This window comes from Toxotes jaculatrix, chromosome 24 (assembly GCF_017976425.1).
Source record: "Toxotes jaculatrix isolate fToxJac2 chromosome 24, fToxJac2.pri, whole genome shotgun sequence".
Taxonomy (NCBI): Eukaryota; Metazoa; Chordata; class Actinopteri; family Toxotidae; genus Toxotes; species Toxotes jaculatrix.
In genome coordinates this window covers 7,603,844-7,625,858 of record NC_054417.1, presented here as the reverse complement: position 1 = coordinate 7,625,858, position 22,015 = coordinate 7,603,844, and the positions used below count along the sequence as shown (strand labels likewise).

At 42.5% G+C, this 22,015-nt stretch overlaps 2 protein-coding genes across 2 annotated transcripts; both read right to left on the bottom strand.

Moving 5' to 3' along the window:
• Positions 1-4,723: 4,723 nt before the first annotated feature.
• Positions 4,724-9,707, bottom strand: LOC121177743 (tubulin alpha chain-like). Its single transcript, XM_041032066.1, has 4 exons — positions 9,613-9,707; positions 6,773-6,995; positions 6,271-6,419; positions 4,724-5,979 (listed from the first exon to the last, which is right to left on the bottom strand). The coding sequence occupies exons 1-4, from the start codon at positions 9,613-9,615 to the stop codon at positions 5,005-5,007; spliced, it is 1,350 nt and encodes a 449-aa protein (XP_040888000.1). The 5' UTR covers positions 9,616-9,707; the 3' UTR covers positions 4,724-5,004.
• A 6,841-nt stretch (positions 9,708-16,548) lies between these two features.
• On the bottom strand, positions 16,549-20,848 carry LOC121178072 (nuclear receptor subfamily 4 group A member 2-like). Its single transcript, XM_041032576.1, has 7 exons — positions 20,832-20,848; positions 19,640-20,496; positions 18,428-18,557; positions 18,130-18,287; positions 17,806-18,005; positions 17,314-17,492; positions 16,549-16,808 (listed from the first exon to the last, which is right to left on the bottom strand). The coding sequence occupies exons 2-7, from the start codon at positions 20,489-20,491 to the stop codon at positions 16,549-16,551; spliced, it is 1,779 nt and encodes a 592-aa protein (XP_040888510.1). The 5' UTR covers positions 20,492-20,496; positions 20,832-20,848.
• Positions 20,849-22,015: the final 1,167 nt, after the last annotated feature.

Genomic DNA, 22,015 nt, shown 5'->3' with positions numbered 1-22,015 from the left:
AGTTTATAACTATTGTCTTTATTTACAATGTGCTTTCAAGATGTTTTCTAGGTATCAACAAATTTGGCTAAAGAGGTAAAAAAAAAAAAGCCACCGGCTGGTCAGGACAAAAAGTATCCGAACAAGAGTGCGGCCTAGCCGGACAAAAAGGAGACCAGTGTAGCGCGGCAGCGCCGTCTTACACGTCATGATCTAGAAGGAGCCAATCAGCTGCCGCAGCAGATGTGGTTCACCAATCAGCACCTCGTCCTGGCGCAGGCCAATTTGCATACTCGTACACTTTCTCTCCTGTTGCATTTCATCCAGATTTTAAAGCCAAGGGATGAAAACAAACATACAACTACCAAAATGGAGAAGAGTGTTCGCCTGTAGCGCGGAGGCGCCGTCTTAGACGCGGTGATCTAGAAGGAGCCAATCAGCTGCCGCAGAAGATGTGGTTCACCAATCAGCACCTCGTCCTTGCGCAAGCTAATTTGCATACTTGTACACTTTCTCTCCTGTTGCATTTCATCCAGATTTTAAAGCCAAGGGATGAAAACAAACATAAAACTACCAAAATGGAGACGAGTGTTTGCCTGTAGCGCGGCGGTACCGTCTTAGACGCGGTGATCTAGAAGGAGCCAATCAGCTGCCGCAGCAGATGTGATTCACCAATCAGCACCTCGTCCTGGCGCAGGCCAATTTGCATACTTGTACACTTTCTCACCTGTTGCATTTCATCCAGATTTTAAAGCCAAGGGATGAAAACAAACATAAAACTACCAAAATGGAGACGAGTGTTTGCCTGAAGCGCGGCGGTACCGTCTTAGACGCGGTGATCTAGAAGGAGCCAATCAGCTGCCGCAGCAGATGTGGTTCACCAATCAGCACCTCGTCCTGGCGCAGGCTAATTTGCATACTTGTACACTTTCTCACCTGTTGCATTTCATCCAGATTTTAAAGCCAAGGGATGAAAACAAACATAAAACTACCAAAATGGAGACGAGTGTTTGCCTGAAGCGCGGCGGTACCGTCTTAGACGCGGTGATCTAGAAGGAGCCAATCAGCTGCCGCAGCAGATGTGGTTCACCAATCAGCACCTCGTCCTGGCGCAGGCTAATTTGCATACTTGTACACTTTCTCACCTGTTGCATTTCATCCAGATTTTAAAGCCAAGGGATGAAAACAAACACAAAACTACCAAAATGGAGACGAGTGTTTGCCTGAAGCGCGGCGGTACCGTCTTAGACGCGGTGATCTAGAAGGAGCCAATCAGCTGCCGCAGCAGATGTGGTTCACCAATCAGCACCTCGTCCTGGCGCAGGCTAATTTGCATACTTGTACACTTTCTCACCTGTTGCATTTCATCCAGATTTTAAAGCCAAGGGATGAAAACAAACATACAACTACCAAAATGGAGACGAGTGTTTGCCTGTAGCGCGGCGGTACCGTCTTAGACGCGGTGATCTAGAAGGAGCCAATCAGCTGCCGCAGCAGATGTGGTTCACCAATCAGCACCTCGTCCTGGCGCAGGCTAATTTGCATACTTGTACACTTTCTCACCTGTTGCATTTCATCCAGTTTTTAAAGCCAAGGGAAGAAAACAAACACACACTACCAAGAATACATCTTCGCAACAACGTAACCTTACTTTACCACCCACTAGCTGCTCATAGCCTTGACTGTTCTGTGTTTTAGCCTAAAAGTTCTTTAAAATTAACTATTTTTCTGGAAACAAAGCGAACATCATAAAGGGAAAACAGGTTTATTGACGTTTACTTGGTGATATATAACTTTAGATGTATAATTTCTGCTGTAATGTGTTCATCTCTCATGTAAAATGTCATTAATTGAAATTTGTCTGAGTACTGTTCTGGGTGAATTATTATAAGTGCAATTGCTCTTCACTTTGCAGCCGAGTTTGTGCACATTCAGCTGCTTAAATGTGTTGTTATTTTTTATTCATTTTCTTTCTCCTGTAGCAAACAGTTTGGAAATACTCCCAGGTTATAGTGTTATCCACAAAGCATTGCACTAAAAGGCATCGTAAGTGTTATGGCAACACAGAGCCTGAGAGCGCTCTTCACTGTGATTATGGGTGTGAGAGTGATTCAGACAATTACTGTCGGCCGCACACAAGTGCCCTTAATCACAGTGATGAATGTCCTCTGCGCTGCTGAGGCTCTTAGACCGAGGAGAGGAGACAACTTGTGTTCAGCGTCTGCGGTTTCATTTTCATACCTGCCATATGCAAACAGCAACACGAAGCACGAGGAAACCCGAGTTACGAAGAGAGAAAAGTCGGCGTGTGAGGCCGTCGGTGATGACACTGCGAGCTGGCAACGGGTTGCCATGCCAACGCCTCTGGTATCCTTGGATACGGCTACAGTGTCTCAGTTCGCTTAGAGATGAAACGTCGTGCGCTTTTCGCACGTCCCGGACCGAGCAGCTGCTGATGCAACATCATCCCGCGTTTATCTGCTAAGATATCACACTGCTGCTGCCCCCAACCCCCCCGGACCCCCACCAACCAACCCACCCCACTGTGCTTTGTAACTCACTGTTGCCTCACTGAGCCCCACTCAAAGCAACAGTATGTGAAGTCATGGTTATTGTCTCTGTTGGAGTTTGTACTGTGAGTTCAACTTGATTTAACTCTGGCGGTGAGGGGGGGTGAATGTGGGCTGAGTAAAGACAAGCTCGTTGTATTTATTTTTTTTCTTTGGCTGTTTTAATATTAAAGAAGAATGAAGAAACCATGTTTGAGACTTAATTTTGTGGTTGAGGAGTTTGAAAAATAACAACCTGATGTTCTTTCTGAGATTTCTGAGCTTTACATTCATCCTGAAGAATCACAATGTGTTTAAAGACCAAAAGTTCACCTAAAATCTGCCACAGGTTAAGGACAGTTCCCTTCATGGCTACAACCATTCCCTGCTTGTCCCTCAGGTGTCCTCTGCTGTCCCCCACATTCAGTCACCTGATGAACACACCCTCACTCATTCACTCAGCTCCTCACCTGAATGTTGATTGCGTGTTTATTAACTTCTGGACTGAGTTTTGAATCAAGGGCAGTATTGACAGCAAATTTTCCAACCAGACTCTGTTGCACAAGAACTTGTACTTTTTATATTTCTTTTTTAAAGGAAACTTTTTTTTTAATCAGAAAGAAGTTAAAACATAATGTGACAAGTTGCCAGCCAAGTCCTGAACTCATAAATTCCTCGGACCTTGAGGTGAACAAAGGAAAGAAAATGGAAAGAGTAAAAAACCATCAATACGAGAATAATTTCTTAACATTTTATATTCGTGTTACTGTTAGTCCCTGAGAGCAGCAGGGTGTGAAGGCTCCAAACACTGCATGACAGAGGAGACAGCACTTTATAAAATCATTTCACTTGGACAGAATCATTGCAATGGACAATGAAGTGTGCTAAACAAACTAATTAATAAAATCCTGCATACTGCTTAATCCCTTATATCCTAGGCTTTCCATACTGTAGACTTTGCTAAGACATGGTGTGCATGGGTGTTTTTGTGCAGGGTCTTTTCTACCATCCAACAGTGATACCACTCCTCAGCCTTGAAAATGCAAAGCTTTTCTCCACCCTTTGCACCACTATCATTCAGCAATCTGTCCCAACCCTACACTGATATCAGCACCTTTTAATTTCCCTTTGTCATGCTGCGTAGGTGTGGCAGCGTGTAACCCTGCCAGCACTCTGAAAAAGCCACGTTCACCCAAACTGAGAACAAAACATAAAGGGAAAAAAAAATCTTGCTGTACTCATGAAATATAAAGGGAAAGAACATTTATCTTTGTCTCTGTCCTTCCTGACCTTCATAAATCCCCTGTCCACGCTGCCTAGACTCAGCTCAAATTGAGCCTTAATTACATCAAAGCAATTACAGAGTCAATATGGAGGCCGCATCCACTGAGGAGGGGAGGGAAAAGTCCAACAGCAACTTCAGAAACTGTGAGTTCAGACCTGAACCGGGAAATAAGTCAGTCTCTGGTGGTTCTGCTCAGAAAATCTACAAAGAAGAAAAAAGCCTTTGCTACATTTCTTACTGTAGTAAAAGAAAAATTCATCTCAGTTTTAAACAAGCTTTATTTTAAAGCATGAAGCTGAGGTGAAGGCTCTTCTTCACAACCTGTGGGAAAACCACGGCCTCAAAGATGGAGGAGCTGCTGTATAAAACATTACTCAGTTCTCTTGGACAGACGAGGAGACAGCAGGTCCTGCTCATTCTACGTCTTGTAGAATTGTTTTTCAGGTTACTGTTTGTAGATCCTAATAAGAAATTAAATGCAGATACAAAATGTCAGTGGACTTCAGTGTCACAGTCTCTCAGATGCTCTGGATGAAACGATCAGAGAAAAGCTGCAGTTCTGGGGTCGCTCTGATCGCTGTGGTGGCTCAGGTTCCTTTCAAAATAACAGCACACTACCATCTTGTGGTGGACGGCGTGCAGCTCAACCAAATGTGTAAAAGCTGTGAGATGATTTTGTTTCGTTTCTGGTAAAAATTTATGAAAAATGAACTGAGTTTCTGTTCTGTAAATTTAAAGAGACTTTTTAATAAACTTTTTGAAGAAAATCACCCAAAAGCAAATTAATAGCCAATAACTTTACTTATTGATTAATTCATGATAACTTTCAAGTAGTGCTCTGTAAATCAGATACTTAAAGGAATAATGCTGTGGGTACGGTTGTGATGAAGAATTGTTTGATCCAGAGAAATAGGTGTAAACAGCTTTATTTAGAAAAGACGGTAATGATACATCCTCTCTCACTGGAGAGTCATTTTTCAATAAAACCAAACACCATGGGATTGAGCTTGGACTGCTGCCTGGCAGGAACATTAGTGTTTATTAGTGGCCTTACATACCAGTCGTTAAACTGCACGTTAACACTCAGACTGCCTCTGGAGGAGACTCGACTCAGTGACTGTCGGATATTAAAAAGATGAAAACTTGTTGCAATCTGAGGGAACTTTCTTTCATCCAGCTCTGCCCTTGTTTTTAATACTCCTCGCCCTCTTCATCTTCTTCGTATGAGTCGATGCCGACCTCTTCGTAGTCCTTCTCCAGGGCGGCCATGTCCTCTCTAGCCTCTGAGAACTCTCCCTCTTCCATTCCCTCCCCGACGTACCAGTGGACGAAGGCCCTCTTGGCGTACATCAGGTCGAACTTGTGGTCCAGTCGAGCCCAGGCCTCGGCGATGGCGGTGGTGTTGCTCAGCATGCACACGGCCCTCTGCACCTTGGCCAGGTCTCCTCCAGGAACCACGGTGGGCGGCTGGTAGTTGATGCCCACCTTGAAGCCTGTGGGACACCAGTCCACAAACTGGATGGTGCGTTTGGTTTTGATGTTGCTGATTGCCACATTGACGTCTTTGGGCACCACGTCGCCACGGTACAGCAGGCAGCAGGCCATGTACTTGCCATGACGAGGGTCGCATTTCACCATCTGATTGGATGGCTCAAAGCAGGAGTTGGTGATTTCAGCTACGGTGAGCTGCTCGTGGTACGCCTTTTCAGCTGAGATCACTGGGGCATAGGTGGCCAGAGGGAAGTGGATACGAGGATAAGGCACCAGGTTGGTCTGGAACTCAGTCAGATCCACGTTCAATGCACCATCGAAGCGCAAGGAGGCAGTGATGGAGGAGACGATCTGGCTGATGAGGCGATTCAGGTTGGTGTAAGATGGACGCTCGATGTCCAAATTCCTGCGACAGATGTCGTAGATGGCCTCATTGTCCACCATGAAGGCGCAGTCTGAGTGCTCCAGGGTGGTGTGAGTGGTCAGGATGGAGTTGTAGGGCTCCACCACAGCTGTGGACACCTGAGGAGCCGGGTAGATGGCAAACTCCAGCTTGGACTTCTTGCCAAAGTCTACTGAGAGACGTTCCATCAGGAGAGAGGTGAAGCCTGAGCCGGTTCCTCCTCCGAAGGAATGAAAGACCAGGAAACCTTGGAGCCCTGTGCACTGGTCAGACTGAACGAGAGAAGAATTTACAATTTAACAACAGGGCCGATTAGTAATTAGGGTTTATAACATCAAGAATATCAACTATTTAAAAAAAAATTCTCGAGAATTTTGTTCTCTTTTACTTGATATGATGCTTTTCAGTCATATCACAGTAGCAACAAATCACTGAACAACAGCTGACGGGCTTTTCTCCGCTTCAGACAGAATGATTAATGACATCTGCTGGATGTTGTGAAACTGCTGTAAAGACCGGCCTCTCATCAATAATGACTTAAGTCCTCTTGCAGCTCTTCTTACCAGCTTGCGGATCCTGTCGAGAACAGAATCGATGTGCTCTTTTCCGACGGTGTAGTGGCCGCGGGCGTAGTTGTTGGCGGCGTCCTCCTTCCCTGAGATCAGCTGCTCGGGGTGGAAAAGCTGGCGGTACGTGCCTGTCCGAACCTCATCTAACAAACAGACAGAAGAGATAGAATGTTAATACTTTATGAGGAGAATTGTGTGTGTGTGTGTGTGGAGTTTTTCTTCTGTGATTCAATGGTCTAAGGAGAGATATGCTGCACAGACAAGTGCTTTTAAAAATATTTCAATAAATTCAGAGCTGAAAAAGATGAATGCTCATGCAGTTTTTACCAGACTTTAAAAACTTACAGTGCAGACTGAGCTGTTGGAGGCAAAAACATTTTGATTGGCTTATTTAAACTCAGGTGGGTGGGGACACAGTAAAACTTTGCAGACCTGAAATGAGCTTTGATTAAAATATGAGTTCATATAAATGACAATGCTTTGATTTCCTCCTCACCGATGACGGTGGGTTCCAGGTCGACAAAGATGGCTCTGGGGACGTACTTCCCGGTGCCAGTCTCGCTGAAGAAGGTGGTGAAGGAGTCGTCGTAGCCTCCGCTGGGCTTGGCGCTGGGCATGTGGCCGTCGGGCTGGATGCCGTGCTCCAGGCAGTACAGCTCCCAGCAGGTGTTGCCCATCTGGACACCGGCCTGACCAACGTGGATGGAGATACACTCACGCTGTAGAAGGAAAAATAAGGAAGGTTTAGATTTGAAATGTTTATGATTCTTGACTAAATCCAATAAGATTTAAGGTTATTTAATGTCACACTGCAGATTAGGATCAATTTCAACTGTATCTTTCCCATTTCCAGCTGCTGAATGTCAAAATTATCGCTGAATTCATCGTGCAAATCAAAAACACCACCACATTTCAAAGCACAAATGGGTCAGACCGCTTCGCTGGATAGTTTAATGCCAGCACATGTGCTTTTAAACCTGTCTTGACCTGCTGAAAATGACAGTTGAGTACAAGCAAAACTGGGTGGAGTCAAAATGTTCAGATGATTTCTCAGTTGCTCTTGTGCTGTCACATCATTTGCACAACAGCCTGACTTCTCTGAGATCAGAGCTCCGGTTTTCTGTTGCAAACTTTTGCTGAGAGTCTTACAAACGGGATGTGACACATCGAATCAGCAGTCGCCGATCTAAATAAGCAGGCAGTGGTGATTAGCACAGTCTTGTCAGAGTGTCTGTAGAGGCCAAAGTGCTCCCACACCCTGCTGAAGTATTTCTAGTTCCTTGTAAATTATGTGGGTGGTGGAGGAGGGTGGAGGAAGGCGATGAGCATGTGCATGGACTGAAACAAGTTTGGGCTCATTATTTGGAGGGAAAATTTCTGTCTGAGTGAGTTTGATAATCACTCATGACATATGTTTTGACTTTTGCTTCACTGTGAGTTTTTTTTCAGGAACTGAAAGAGACAGTGTGATGTTGACTTTATTTCAAGATGTCCACGTTCCTTAAGACTGCTCTTTGAATGATATAAAACAAATTTAAACCACTGATCTTTTTTTTTAATATCCACAGATATTAACCTCCAGAACCCACAACTTAAAGCCTGAACAGTGAATAAGCTGGATTTGAATTCTTTCTCCCAGCGTGGCTTTGGGCTTGTTTTGAACTTTGATCCCCAGGCCTCCCCACCCCCCCAAAAAAGCTTGTGTTAAGGACGGAGGAGGGGTCACAATGACATGGGAGCTGCCAAGTATGGTGATGGCAGCCAGCTCAGCAGACAGCTATTTTGAGTGAGGCTTCAATCATACGACCCACACACACACACCCATGGCAGCTCTAACCCACTGACCTGTTTTAACTCAGACAGCAGCTTATATCATGGACACAGTATGCTAAAGCTGTAGACTGTTCCTAAAATAACCAATGTTGCTCAACATCTACAGTCTCTCTGCAAATGCAACATGCTTAGAGAATAGCCCACAACATTACAAAAGTAATATGAAGCTTCTGTTTGCTGGTGTTTGCTGGGAGTGGGGGTCTGTTTGCTCACTGGTGTTGCATCACACCACACTGGTTGTTTACAAGGCAAACAGCCTCTGAAATTTATGCTGGGCGAAAGAGGGTAGGGGGCTGGGGGAGGGTCATTATCTACTTCCTGTATCTTGTCCTAAAGTGAAATACGTCACATTTGACGTCAGGATCCCAGCAGGGGAGAGCAAACACAGAGGAGCATTGTACTGTGGAAAAGTGGCGATGAATCAGAGAAATAATTTGGAATTTCAAGTTTTCCAGAGTGAAAGTGAAGCTGAGGTGCCACAGAGGGCCACATCACACAGACGCAAACCATAAAACCAAAATGTAATGTAATGTGAATAAAACAAAGCCAGGACACAAGATGTTGACTGTCTAAACTCAGACTAACTGTACTTTTTAAACTTCTCTAACGGACTCTCTTTATTCACTTCTGCTTTTTGCGTTTCTAAATGACCCACAAGCGTTTCAACACACGGTTTGCAACCATGTTATAAAGGAACTAAGTCAAAGGGGAAAAGTCAGCGTCTTAAACTCAAACTGAAGAATGGACTTAAGACTCTTCAGCTGTTGTAAAAATGTTGATCCTTCAAGGCTTCAAGGATTTATATCATGTGCTTCACCTCATGTTTCACGTCAGAAACGTGTGCGTGTTAGTTTGCATGTTGTTCTGATCCTGTTTGTGTTTGAACAGAGCTTTTCCGTAAAGTTAATGTATTCAAAAGACCCTAAAGCAGCAGCTTCAGGTCTGCAGGCATGCAGCAGCTTATCAGCACGGTGGTGAACGGCAGAAATAGAAATGTAAAATACACAAGTGGCCGCTGGAAGCCACATCAGCATTCCCAACCAGCCCGGGCAAACAAGCACGCCCTCCTGACAGACAGTCCTCCAGTCCCCATATGGAAGCAGTTAACCTTTACTGGAGCCGGAGCCACATGCCTGGTAGCACATTTCCACCGACTGACTTTATGTTTTTCACTATGTCAAACATGTAAAAGTTTTCCGCCGCTCTGTTTTATGTGCTGTGGCATTGCCAGAATGTTTTCCAGAAGCAGCCTGGGGATCATTAAAGTTGAAACAATGGACAAAAGCTCGGGTTTGTAACACTTTTAGGGGAAAATGTCTGCAGATACAAGAGGAAACTGTGATTATTAAAGGTTTTCTGTGTCACATGTCAGAAATGACTCCTAATTTTTACTATTAACACATAAAATGCTGCAACTTTAGCTTTAAAAAAAAAAAAAAAAAGTAATCAGAGGAATAATATCAGGTTAATTGTTATTAATCATAATAAAGACTTAATACTCACCATTCTGCTGCTTTGATTGTCCTTTTTGGAGAGGAGGTTCAAACTTGTAGGTTCTCACAGTGCACCTATAATGAGATCTCTGTGAGTGAAGTCCCATCAGTGTGTGACGCACACACTTTTATAGCTACTACAGGGGGCGGAGGAGAGGAGGTGGAGCCATCAACAGCTGCAACTTTGTTCTTTTAAAGTCCCTTTTTTTTATCTAGAGTGAAAGAAGACTTCCTTTTTGGCCTTTTCAGAATAAAAGGAACACCAGTCATATCAGTCAGGCCTTCCGTTTGTTCTGACCACGTTCAGGACTTCTTATCTGTGGTGGGCTAAAAATTGAAAACAGCTAAGAAAATAAATTTGATGTACCTCTGAGGATATTCTTAGACAGTGTGATTTAATTTTGACCACAGGCACAAGGACTTATCAGTCTTTTGGTTTGAACTAATGAAAGTATTGTTGTTAACATATATATTTTTTTCTGTTTCCATTTATGCGACTCGATTGTTTAATTTGCAGCTGCTTCAGGAATTTCAGCAATGATTAAATTGCTGTTATCACCTGAAATGGTGATGCAGCTTAGAGCCACTAGATGGAGCCCTCATTATTTTCATTGTCTCCAACAGTGAAACTGCACAGAGGCGGACCACAGTTTTTCTGACTGTGTGTCAATGTTTTATGATTTTATTTAGATATTTCCCATCTCAGTGACACAAGATCTTGCACAAAGTGTTGTTCACATCTGTTGTCATCATCAGAAAACTACTGCTTATGTATTTATCATCCTGTTTGTATATTTTAAAGACTGAGGCCAGAAGTGTGCAAACTACTACTACACTTTACTGTACATGCCTGCAGGATGTAAGGCATCATTACATTTGGTACAAGAGAAGAAGAGTTATTGTGCATTTGGGAAAACAGGTTGATTCTCTCCCTCAAATTTTTCACTTCACAGAAGTTTTCCGTTTCTGGTCCACCAGTGTTTGTGAACTTTACCTGTCCATCACTCTCTACGGGAATGTGAGGCTGATCCAGGAGCCCTCAGATGCCCAAGCTCATCGCACCAGGCCTTCAGCCCTGAATGTAAACGCCCTCATAATCCTCAAACAAACTCCATAGTCCTCGGGAGCCTGTAGCTTCATCCCCTAAACCGCTCATTCCTCTTCAAACACTCCCCTAAGCATCTTTTTTGGAAAGGAGAGATAGCTTGCGATAGACGGATAATGGAGATCTTTTTCAAGTGTTGTGTTTCGTCCTCCTCCCCACGGAGGCACACAGATTACTTTTCTTTTACACCTTCCTCGGTGGTGAGACTGTGAACAATTTCTGTCCCTTGTTTCTCCTCACTGCAGCTTTTTCTTTGCCCTGTTCTTCTTTGCAGTGGCTCGAGTTGGAATTTGATGAGAAAAACTCTGTTTTGCAAAAAACAATAAAACAAATACGGCAATACAGCAAATGCACAAACTGCCACTGCAAACACAGCTGCCTTGTATCCTTAAATGTTGTGTTTAATGTTATTATTTTAATCAAATTAAAACTAAATCAATAACCCAGCAGGAAACTTTACTGTAAATGGGAAAGTTACTGCTTGTGTTGTACAGTGTGTCCTGCTGTAGACTTATTCAGAAACTGTATATCTGATTTATGCATGTGACATTACACATTATTTAAATTCAACCAATCAAGTGTCTACATTGAAAGTACATAGTACATTAAATCAGTGGTGTGACGCTCACATAAAACTGAAATATCTCATAGAAATATCCATGTCCTCCAGGGCTTGAAGAGTCTTAATGTTATTTAAAAAAATTATGAAATCAGTGAAGATACAGTATATTTATTGATTGTTTTTAGTTTGTATAATGTGTAGTTATTTTTAATTGTACTGTTGTGTTGTATTCAGAGAGAAACTCTTACAGTAAGCTTTTCACTGGGACCCTGAGAGGGAGGAGAGCCTTCGTTAGTGTGATTAGCAACACCTGCACTCTGTGAGGAACCCAAACACAAGCTGAAGCCAGACAGAGACAGAAATTTTCTTTTTCCTCAATGTTTTTATTTTTATTTTTATTTTATTTACATTTTATATGTGGGAAAACACATTTCTCACAGCAGAAGTCAGCAACACACGCAGAGGGACTGTTTTTCTCATGGAGGTGTCAAGTCCATCAGACTGGACAGGATAAATGACAGATGCCCAACGCCTGGATGTCCCAGCAGAAGATGGATCAGGTATGTAAAAGCCTTTATATGGATGAGAACTTGTTGCCAAATGCAGAAGACGGCTTTGACCCACACTGCTGTGTTTTTATATCTGTATAATATCCTGCAGTGTGTGTAATAAATATGTAAAGTGCTGCAAAAAAATACCCTGCTGCAGCACAGAGATGCCACTTCTGAATACTAATAATACATGAATGCATGAACAGTGCTTCAAAGACCATATCGTCCACATTGATGCAACTTGTTGTTGTTGATGGATATAAAGTTGTCTTGCTGGGAGACAAATGTTGTGTCAGGTGATTTGTGCATTTGTGCATTTTGGGTGTGACATTAGCTGCTGTGCTAAGCTGCAAGTTGGCAAGAAGAAGTGTGTGTGTTTGTAAAAACTCAAGTCCAGTGTAAGGCTGTGATGTTTTGTCAAGAATCTAATGTTTGATCTGCAAAACACACAGTCAAACACTGGCAGACAAAACTTTTTGTGTCTTCAGTATTGATGTGATTGGTCCACATAACTGTTAATGTATAGGAAAAAAAGATGTTTGGGCCTGGTTGTGATGTGAAAAGAGAGCAGATGAACTGAGAGAGTAACCAGTTGATGTCAAACATAATTTTATAAAAAGTAAACATGCTCTCTTCCACGTAGTGTTACCAAATTCCTTTTAATAAATTAGCTCAGAACTGGGGTTAAAATACTGAAGTGGGATATTTCGGGTGCTTGATGCACCACCTGGGATCCTCTGTGTGTATTCTGTCCTTTGTCTCTGGGCTGAAATAATCCAATCCACTGATTCAAGTGTTTAGACGACTGTTTGTCCTGTTAGCAGAGAATGCTAATTTCATTTCTCGCTGAGAGAGATTCGGGCTCCCTGAAGGATTTACCCTCAGAAATAGCCGACTCTAATCCCTCCCAATTATTATCTGTTGTTTTGATGACAAGAAGATTTAGAGCAAGAGTTGTTAAGTGGACTCTTCATCCTGACAAAACACTAATCTGTTTTCATTCAAAATCCGCTCGCTTTCCTAAACAAACGAAGCTCTGACACAGAAAGTCAGTTTTAAATTTACTTAAAACAATTTCTAAACAGTCATGCTGGTGTAGTACTGGTCTAACTGGAGTATGTGGCTGTTCCTTGCAGGTTTCTTGTTTTAGAGAGTGATGGTGGTGCAAGTCCAGCTTGCTTGAATTAGGTATTAAGATATTTGTGGTTACAGTCACTCAGAATAATTAATGTACATAAAAATTTTAGTTATGATCATGAATGGATTATAAAGTAAAATGATACGCACTCCTTGTAAATAGGACCCACAGCCATGATTATTTTGGACATATTGTGTCCCTGCTTGGTTGCTTTATGTCTCATTTGTGACATCTTGCTTCTTTTTGTGGTTGTTTTGCATCTATTTATGGTCGTTGTGCCTCTGCTTTCAGGCATTTTGTACGTTTTGTGATCATTTTGCATCTCTGTGGCCATCTTTTTGTCTTTTGTTGGTTGTTTTGCATCTCTTTGTGGTCATTTGAAACACTGACAGTTGTTTCATACAGAGCCTCTGTCCCAGGGACCCCCCTGACCTCTCAGCCCTGGTTCTAGGCCCCTTCAGTGATTCGTCCCTGGTTGTGATGTGGTTAGATGTGTGTGGATGTAGGTCAAATTAAATGTGATTTGTCTGACTGCACAGGGTAACACAGTAATGATATTAGTATATAGTAGAAAACTTTCAGGAAACTTAGTTGAGAATCTGTTCATGAATAAAACGACTATAACATGTCTGTTCTCTGCAAATTTAGCAGATTGATTCATTTTAAAAATGAAATATTGCCATGAAGAAATATTATTATTTGATTTCCTGTCAAACCCCCAGGATACCACAGAATAAACAGCATGAGAATATTTCAGTTGGGAAGTTCATGTTTGGTTTGGCTGTTGTTTCAAGTGATTTATTAGATGGATCAGTCCAGTCTTATGTGTCTGACTGTCAACAAATTCATGTATAATTACAACAGCTATTGAAGCATCTGATCAGTAATCTGCCATAATCTGTAATGGATTACATGTTGAAAGTGAGCGGGGGGTCCCTGCCCATAAGCCCATCTTGATGCTCGCGGTCTCTGGGCTGGCAGCGATAACGGTTAAGCTGTATTGAAGCTGGATGGATGCAGAGATCAAAGTCGTCAGTCAGAGCCTCAGAAAAAAATCCCACAAATCGTGCTCTCGAGATAAAAAATACTCGATGCTCCTGTACGGCCGCAGCCGGCAAAGCCTGAGGGCCGGGAGTCTTCGGGAGCCCCCAAAATGCAACCTGTTTGTGGTGCAGGTTGAGTTGTGTGACAGTGAGTGACAGACAGACAACAGAGGGGTGAGGATGTTTGTATTTTGGGCAGCAGCTGAGATCTGACCTCTTTATCTTGAACAGCTCTTTGTCCCATGGTACCACTGTGATATTCCCATATTTCTATTGTACAGGGAGCCAAAGCTCCTCTTTGCATGTAACTCATTCCTTTAATGACTTGACGTACACTGCATGGCCAAAACTTTGCAGACACCCGAACATTTCACCTAATTCCATTATATGTCATTCCAGAGTGGTGGGCATTAATCTTCTGAAAACTGCAGGTCTTGCTTAATATTCCTATGGAGTTTGTTTTGTATCAGTAGTGACCACTGCACTGAATGGAGTCTTTTAATGTCCATAAATAGGAGCTATAGCAGCTGGAACTGCAGTTGTGCTTTGAGATGTCTGATATTGTGCTACACTTTCTCTCTACCTGTCAATCACCATCAGCATCAGAATAAATTGGACATTTCTCCGATATTATCATCGATTCATTTCTATCTCGGCCGGCCACGCTGGAGCATTAAACAGCCTCCACTATTGATCTGCGGGCCTATTAAAACCTCCTTGGGAACATCATTCTATTTTTATATAAGACTTTTAATTCACAAAAAAAACATTATCTTTTTTGCCAGATAGAAGAGAAAACGTTGTAGCAGACAAATCAGCTCGGCTGATTTCTAATGATTTAATTTTTCCCCAATGACCTGATTATGATTTAACATACATTTGAGGTTGTTGTCGTAGGTTATCTTAGGTTTTATTTACCACAGTGATCAGCAGCTGTAGTTATTTCCCCTGTTTGACTTTTCCCGGTGCAGGTGCTGAATTCGTGGCCTTTATCTTTGCCAGCAGCAGCAGAAACTGACTTCTTTAATGCCAGATCTAACCAAAGGGCTGCAGAAATGTCAGGCAGCCAACGGACATGAAACACACACACACACACACACACACACGCACACACGCTTTCCTGTTGTCTGGCCAAATAACGAACAGTTGGTTTGCTTTTCTGAAACATTATTTTCTCTCTGTAAAATACTGAGGATTCATGTGACCTATGACCTTTACTCAAACGTGCATACATACGTGTGCATATGTTGATGGTGGCACTTCCTTTGCAGAGTTTTTTTTTTTTTTTTTTTTTTTTACTCTTTTTTTGTCATTTAACATTAAAAATGACCAAAAAAAAATCCCAGCACATCAGTCTAGTTTAGGAAAAACACTCTAAAACACTCTGCATTTCTTAGAGTGAATGTCTTACAGTCTAATTTGTATTATAACTTGGATAAACATGTACTGTTGTGTTTTCCAGTGTCTGGTGTTATTTTATATGTACTCACTTAAAGTGTCAAACGAGGAGGTTTAGCTAATCCTTAAATAGTTAAAAGTAAAAGAAAATATCTAGTAGGTTATAAATGACCTGAAAATACAGAATGACTCTTTACAGAAAACCTATGAGCTTAAAATAATTAACTGATAATAATAAAATAAAAAATACAGGCAATTTGTTGAAAAACCTTGTATCTCTGTGTGAAAACACAGATCTCAAAACTGGGACAGAATCAACATTTGACAGTTTATTTAACACAACCTCCATGCAAAGGCACCGATATTCAATTTCACTGTAAAATAATGAGTTGTCTTGAAATGGGTATTTTAGGATAGAAATATTAGTAAAATTATATTCAGAAAACTAGCCAAACATAATTTTACAGTCATGATACTGTCATCAAAAATAATTTACCACATCAAACCTTAAATAAACCAAACTTCAGCAGCAGTAACTTTTATTAAAACATGGACAATGACAATTTACTGTGAGAACACAAGACCATGAGAGAGTCTACTGAATATTATATTAATCACTATATGATTAATATAGACTGTTATAAAGAACCTAAACATGATGGGACGCACTTATCTCGTATCAAAATGCTGAGAAGCAGGAAAGGGTGTAAGATAAATCTTTAGTTTTATTCACTTGCAGTCCACAGCTTTGTCCTGACTGTCTGTTTAAATCACATTGTAAAAAAAAAAAAAAATCTAATTAGAGGCATTAATGAAACAATTAATGAAACTGGTCCTCTCCTGATCTACAGGATTTAAAAAAATTCTCCATCACCTGCTTCAGTTTCATTAGATTCAGGAAGTGTTTGTAAAATATTCCAAAGCACGTTGTTTGATATTGTGAAAATTACAGGTAGGCTGAGGAGTCACAATTGTTGAAACAAATGGGATCTCTCTGATTTCACTTGTTCTTGAGAAAATATGATTTTAACTGCTCAATATTAGTTTCTGAATTTTTTTTAATGTCGTGCACAGAGCTCAAACTGTCAGGAATGACTGCTGGGATTAAAGCAAAAGTAGTTTAACATCACTGTGTATTCTCTTGTGTCTCTAAAATGGCAATGTGTCAAGGAATAACTTATCTATTATTGCAGGCGGCGGCACCAGATCCTCCAGCTTCAAATAGAAAATCCTCTGCAGGCCTTGGATGCACAGAGTGCGGAGTTCAGGCAGCTTTTCTAAGAGTCTGGACAAATGGTCAGACCAGCAGCTTGAGCCGCCGTCGGCGCACATCCCGCCGTCCTTTAAGCACTTGACGATGTTGTTCTGCAGCTCCTCCACTCTCTTCGGCTCCTTCAGTCCGTGCCTCTCTGCAGGTCCGTGAGTCAGATTTCAAAAACACATGTTAACATGGTTTATAATGTGGGGGCGACTTCAGACAGTAACACATTCAAAGGCTGTTTTTACACAGAAAGTTTCATCTGTCTGGACATTTCAAGAATTTATGGCAGCTGCAGAAATACCCTGACTGGGAATCACTGATCCACCAGTTTGTGGTTAAATCATTACAATCAACTAAGTACATGATCTCAAACCCACTAAATGTGGTTCACAACCAAGAATAAGCTATTTCACTTGAAGTATAATTTGATTTTTAACATAAACTTTTAGCTATGTAAATCTGAGCTACATTTTTTTTTTTTGTAATGGGTTGGTTTATTTAATATTTCACACCAAACAGACCACAAACATGCACAATTCTAATTTCCAAATACTAGGAAATGACTCCGGTTGGAGAACTTGAAAGTAGCATCGATATGGGATGATAGAAATCATGAGGTGTGAGCATAAACAAAATGTTTTTCAGTATCTCACCTGTGACCAGGGCGAGGGTGCATATGCAGGAAAAGGTGGAGACGTCCAGGTTCATCCTCTGCAGGTTGGCGGAGAACTCAACGATGCTGTCAATCCATTCCCCAAAGCCCCTCAGGCACTGGAGCCGGTGCCACACCGACCCGTCGCAGAAGATCAGCTTCCCTTCCTCTGGATTGGATCTGAAACGTTATGACAGCTTGTGCTAAAAGTAAAAAGCTGAGAGGCAGAGGTAGGTATAAACTGCTTGGTTACACTTTAATGCATAAGATTGGTGCAGAGAAGCCTGTTCGATGACTTCTGCATGCGTCTCTTATCAGACACAGAAATTCATTTGTAAATAAAAACAAAAAAACAGATTTTTTTGACGAAAGGCTTTGTCTTCAATCAGTTCCTATGTCCTTCTGGGTTTTCTAACCCACGTGTCATTAGTGACTTTTGTTGTGTTTATTAGCAGCCAGTACCTCAGTGTGTGATGAAAGGTTTGTTCTTTACCTGTATGAGAGTCGTAAAACAAAGAGCTCCAGGAAAGCTGAGTAGAAGAGGAGTTCCTGGTCGTGTTTGGGAAGGGAGGTAAAGCCCGGGATCTTCTGCGCCCACCCTCGGATCACCTCCATCGATCTGGTCAGGAGGTCGTAAAACTGCCGGACGTGCTGTGCTTCGTCTCCTGGTGGACTTCCAGGACTCTCCTTGAACTGCAGGAAAAGGTCACCATCAGCATCAGGTAAGACTGATTAAAATATCATCTCTTACTACTGTATTTTATGCTATTTTTGTATTTATGCTAATAATGAAGTGATGCTTGTAAAGTGTGATTACTTTGGAGTAGTCGAGGCGAGAGGGTGGAGGGTTTGACTCCACATGTGCCCTGATGAGGGCACTCAGGAGGGTGCTGACAGGAGAAGATGAGTCTGACAGAGCTTTGGGTTTAGATGGCAGGCGACCTCTTCGACCTTTCAGACCGTCTGTCCTCACCACTGCAGAGCATGAGGAGAAACGGAAACTTTTCAGTTTTTGTTTTGATCTGTTTTTTGTTTTTTTTTCCACCTGTGTAAATGAATAAGTTTCCACCCCCAGTGTCAGATATGAAACCTGGTTTTGAGGTGTATCTGTATACCTTCTTTGACCATTCCCACAGCAAGGCACTTCTGGAAGCGACAATATTGGCATCGGTTCCTCCTGCGTTTGTCCACAGGGCAGCTTTTGGCAGCCAAACACACGTACTTGGCATTTTTTTGCACTGTGCGCTGCATGAAAACAGGGAAAAGTGTAGGTATTTTTCAATATACAAGTTAAAGAGTGTTAAAGTGTTAAAGAGATCAAGTTTAAACTGGTGCTTACTTGGCTGAGATTACACCTAATATTTCATTTTAATGAATGTTCATATAAATCTTCACATGGAGCTGTCTGAATATACCACACAGAACCTTTTCTGGACATGCTCTTTGCTGCACTTTGGTACAAGTGCATCTTAAAAGACCACTGAATCACAATATTGGTCTCTGTAGAACTAATATCATGATAGAGCTGTTCTCATATGGTTCTTTATATGGCAAAAAATACTTTTTCTACAAGCCTGTGGGAGATGAGCTTATCTATAGGCACGAGGAACCTTTTTGAAAGGGTTCTGCAATGGTCTGTATAAAAGAAGAACAGCAACTTTGCGATTTATGCACAATAATGTCACAGAGAACCTATCTTGAGGGGTTCTTTCGAAATGGATCCACATAAAGACCCTTAAATGGTCTTTTGAAAATTAACAGCAACACTCTTGCTCCTGTGGGCCAGGGTAGGCAGTATAAGGCATTCAGCAGGCGGACAGGCCAGTCTGGGTAAATACAGGGTCGTGGTCATTCATAATTTGGAGAATAGCCCCCGGGAATCTCCCTCTGAGAGAAGAATGGGAAGGTTTTTATTCATGGCACGTTGGTGGCCATTTCCATACAGGGCATTCGCCCCCAAAACGCGTGTGTCAGGGGATCAAAACGTGCATCTGAAGTATAATGTCCACTTTAAGAGGCCAGTCAGGGTCCCAGTGGAATTTTTTACATTATAGCCTGTTACTCGAAATTAGGGTTTCATTAGGAGAGAGTGTGGCCATGTCGATAAAGTGAATATATCCATGGTTTTTAAAAAAATGATCTTTTCAAATTTTACTTTTCATGAAAGCGGTGTCAGAAGCAGTTTTTTTAGATAGAAATATGCAGCATTAGTCCGTTTAAACTTTTTTAGTGCCTGCATCGTGTTTGTCCATCAGCTTCCTGCAAATTTCCTCGTTAAAACTGAACTTTTTCATGCAGTTTTAAATATATTTTCATTGAGAACAAACCTTGAAAAAGCCCTTGCAGCCCTCGCAGGTGCGCACTCCATAGTGCTGGCACGCTGCGTTATCTCCGCACACCGCGCACAACCCCTCCATGCTCAGCGGTCCTCGGCTGGGGGCAGAGGAAGTCTGGTAGTCCATAAAGTGATGACTGTGGGCGAGCTGGAGCGGGTGAGGAAACCCCACACCGGGCTGCTTTCCCAAACCGGCGGAACCCAAAACTCCGGGACTGTCCAGCTGCTGGTGCGCTCCGGTTGCGTCCAGGTTCATGGACACATGGAGAGATCCGTCAAATTTCATCTGGCAGGTGGACAAGCTCTGACCGCCGTGTTGCGCGTGTTTGAGGGAAAACAGGGAAAATCTGGATAGTGAGTTTTTCCTGTGCGCCGCAGCCAAATAGTCTTGTCGAAAATTGTACAGAGAACCGGAGTCATCCCAGATGTGTCCCGGTGGAGTTTGAAAGCTGGATGTGATAGGGGTGTGCGGAGAGGGAGAGCGGTAATAATAAACGGAGCCCGGGGAGGAGAGTAGCTCGTCTGACTGGTGGGAGGGATGCTGAGTCGGCTGATACCGCGGACACCCGTGCGCATCCTCCACCTTGACGCACGGAAGCTCCCCCTGAACTGGCATCTGGAAGAGACACGGGGGCTTCACGTCGTACCCGGAGCTGTATGTGTCCGACAAAGGGCCAAAACTGGGGCCCGACGTTGCAGATGAGATTTCACTGTTGGTGAGGTCCATGCTGAATTTGACAAACTCCGGGGTAAGGAAGTCGCAGCTGCGCTCTCCGCCGGCGCTCTGGGACGCCGGACTGGCTCCTTGTGGAGAGGAGCCGCACTGGGTCTGGACACACGGCATGGTCTCTGCAAACATGGACATAATGCAGTCAGTTGACAGCAGGCACACTGGAATCACTGTGGCACTGAGGCACTTTAGTTCTTTGACTTCAACAAGTGATTAAATTTGAAAATAGAGATGAAAATGTCTCTTGTATCCAGCATTAAACAGTGTTATGTTTTCTTTATGATTTTACTGAGGAAATTAATATGAAATGTACATTGAAAACAAGTTGCGCACCCAGTTATGCACAAATTTTCACTTGCTGAGAGAGAGATACGACTATAAAACTATTTTGAATAGTCTAAAACGACGTATGAAATTGAGATGCATGAAGACCTGAATTTTAATCAGTTATTACCTTAGGGCGTAAAAAGTCTGACGTTTCAGATGATTTCCCGTCGGAATCTTTCTGGTTATGAAACAAAAAGCACCAGATCATCCCTTGCAGGCTTTACACTGACATGAAGCCATTGATTTCTTCATAAATTGGTTGAGGAAAAAGTTGAATAGGCAATACCTTAAACCTCCATCCAGCGCAGAAGGGCGGTGGTAAATATTCCCATCTCTGCTGAAGTGCTGCTTGTGGATCTGTTCAAACTTTAGCTGCGACTAGAAAAGTCCACTCGCTGTCTGGAGAGCAAAGGAAATGACTGTTCACTTCTCCCACTCGTGGCTTGCAGACTGACTGCCAGTGACACCGACAATGTGCTTTTGTTTACGCGGTGCGTACCAAATGCCAAACCCTATTACGCACAAGCCACAGAGGGGTGGAGTAGTGTGTGCGTGCGTGTGTGTGAGGGCCATTGACTGGTCTGGGCACAGAAAGCGCCACATGTAATCTGGAAATAATGCTCGTGGCCCACTTTCTTGCAGTTTGCCTCATATTTTAAGTATTTTAGTGCCATTTAATAAACTATTAGGGCTGTGGCTGTTTAACAATGCAGTATGTCTTGGTATTAAGATTCAAAGTCATCTTCAAGCTTTAATCTGAAGACACAAAAAAATATTAACCTGTCAGTTTCTTTATGTGCTGAAGGCTTTAATGTTCCTTTCCTCTCTCTGGGCACACGGATGTAAAAAACCCCACACCTTTCTGAAATGGGAGCAAGACCCCATCCTAGACTGAAAGAGGCCACACATTTTGTGCAACCTTGTGATCATTTTGCATCTTTTTGTGCTCTTTCTTGTTTTTGGTAATGTTTAGTAAGTCTTTAGGACCCAAAATGCAGAGCTCAGAGCCAGAGACCATGAGTTGAAGTTAAACCCAGTCTTTTTATTTTGAACAGGATATAAATGAATAAAGCCTCTAAGTTGGAGCAGGACAGGCAGTTGCAGGTCTGCAGTCTGTGAGCTGTGGGAATAATATTCCAGGTAGTTGGGAAACTACAGTGAAGCACTGGGCGTGACTGGATAAAGGTGGCTCATGTCTTTGGTAGTGCTTTGTAGTCTCTTTGTAGTTGTTCTGCATCTTTTGTGGTCTTTTTGCATCTCTGTGTCTCTGTCACTGTTTTTTGTAGTAATCATGCATCTGGTTGTGGTTGT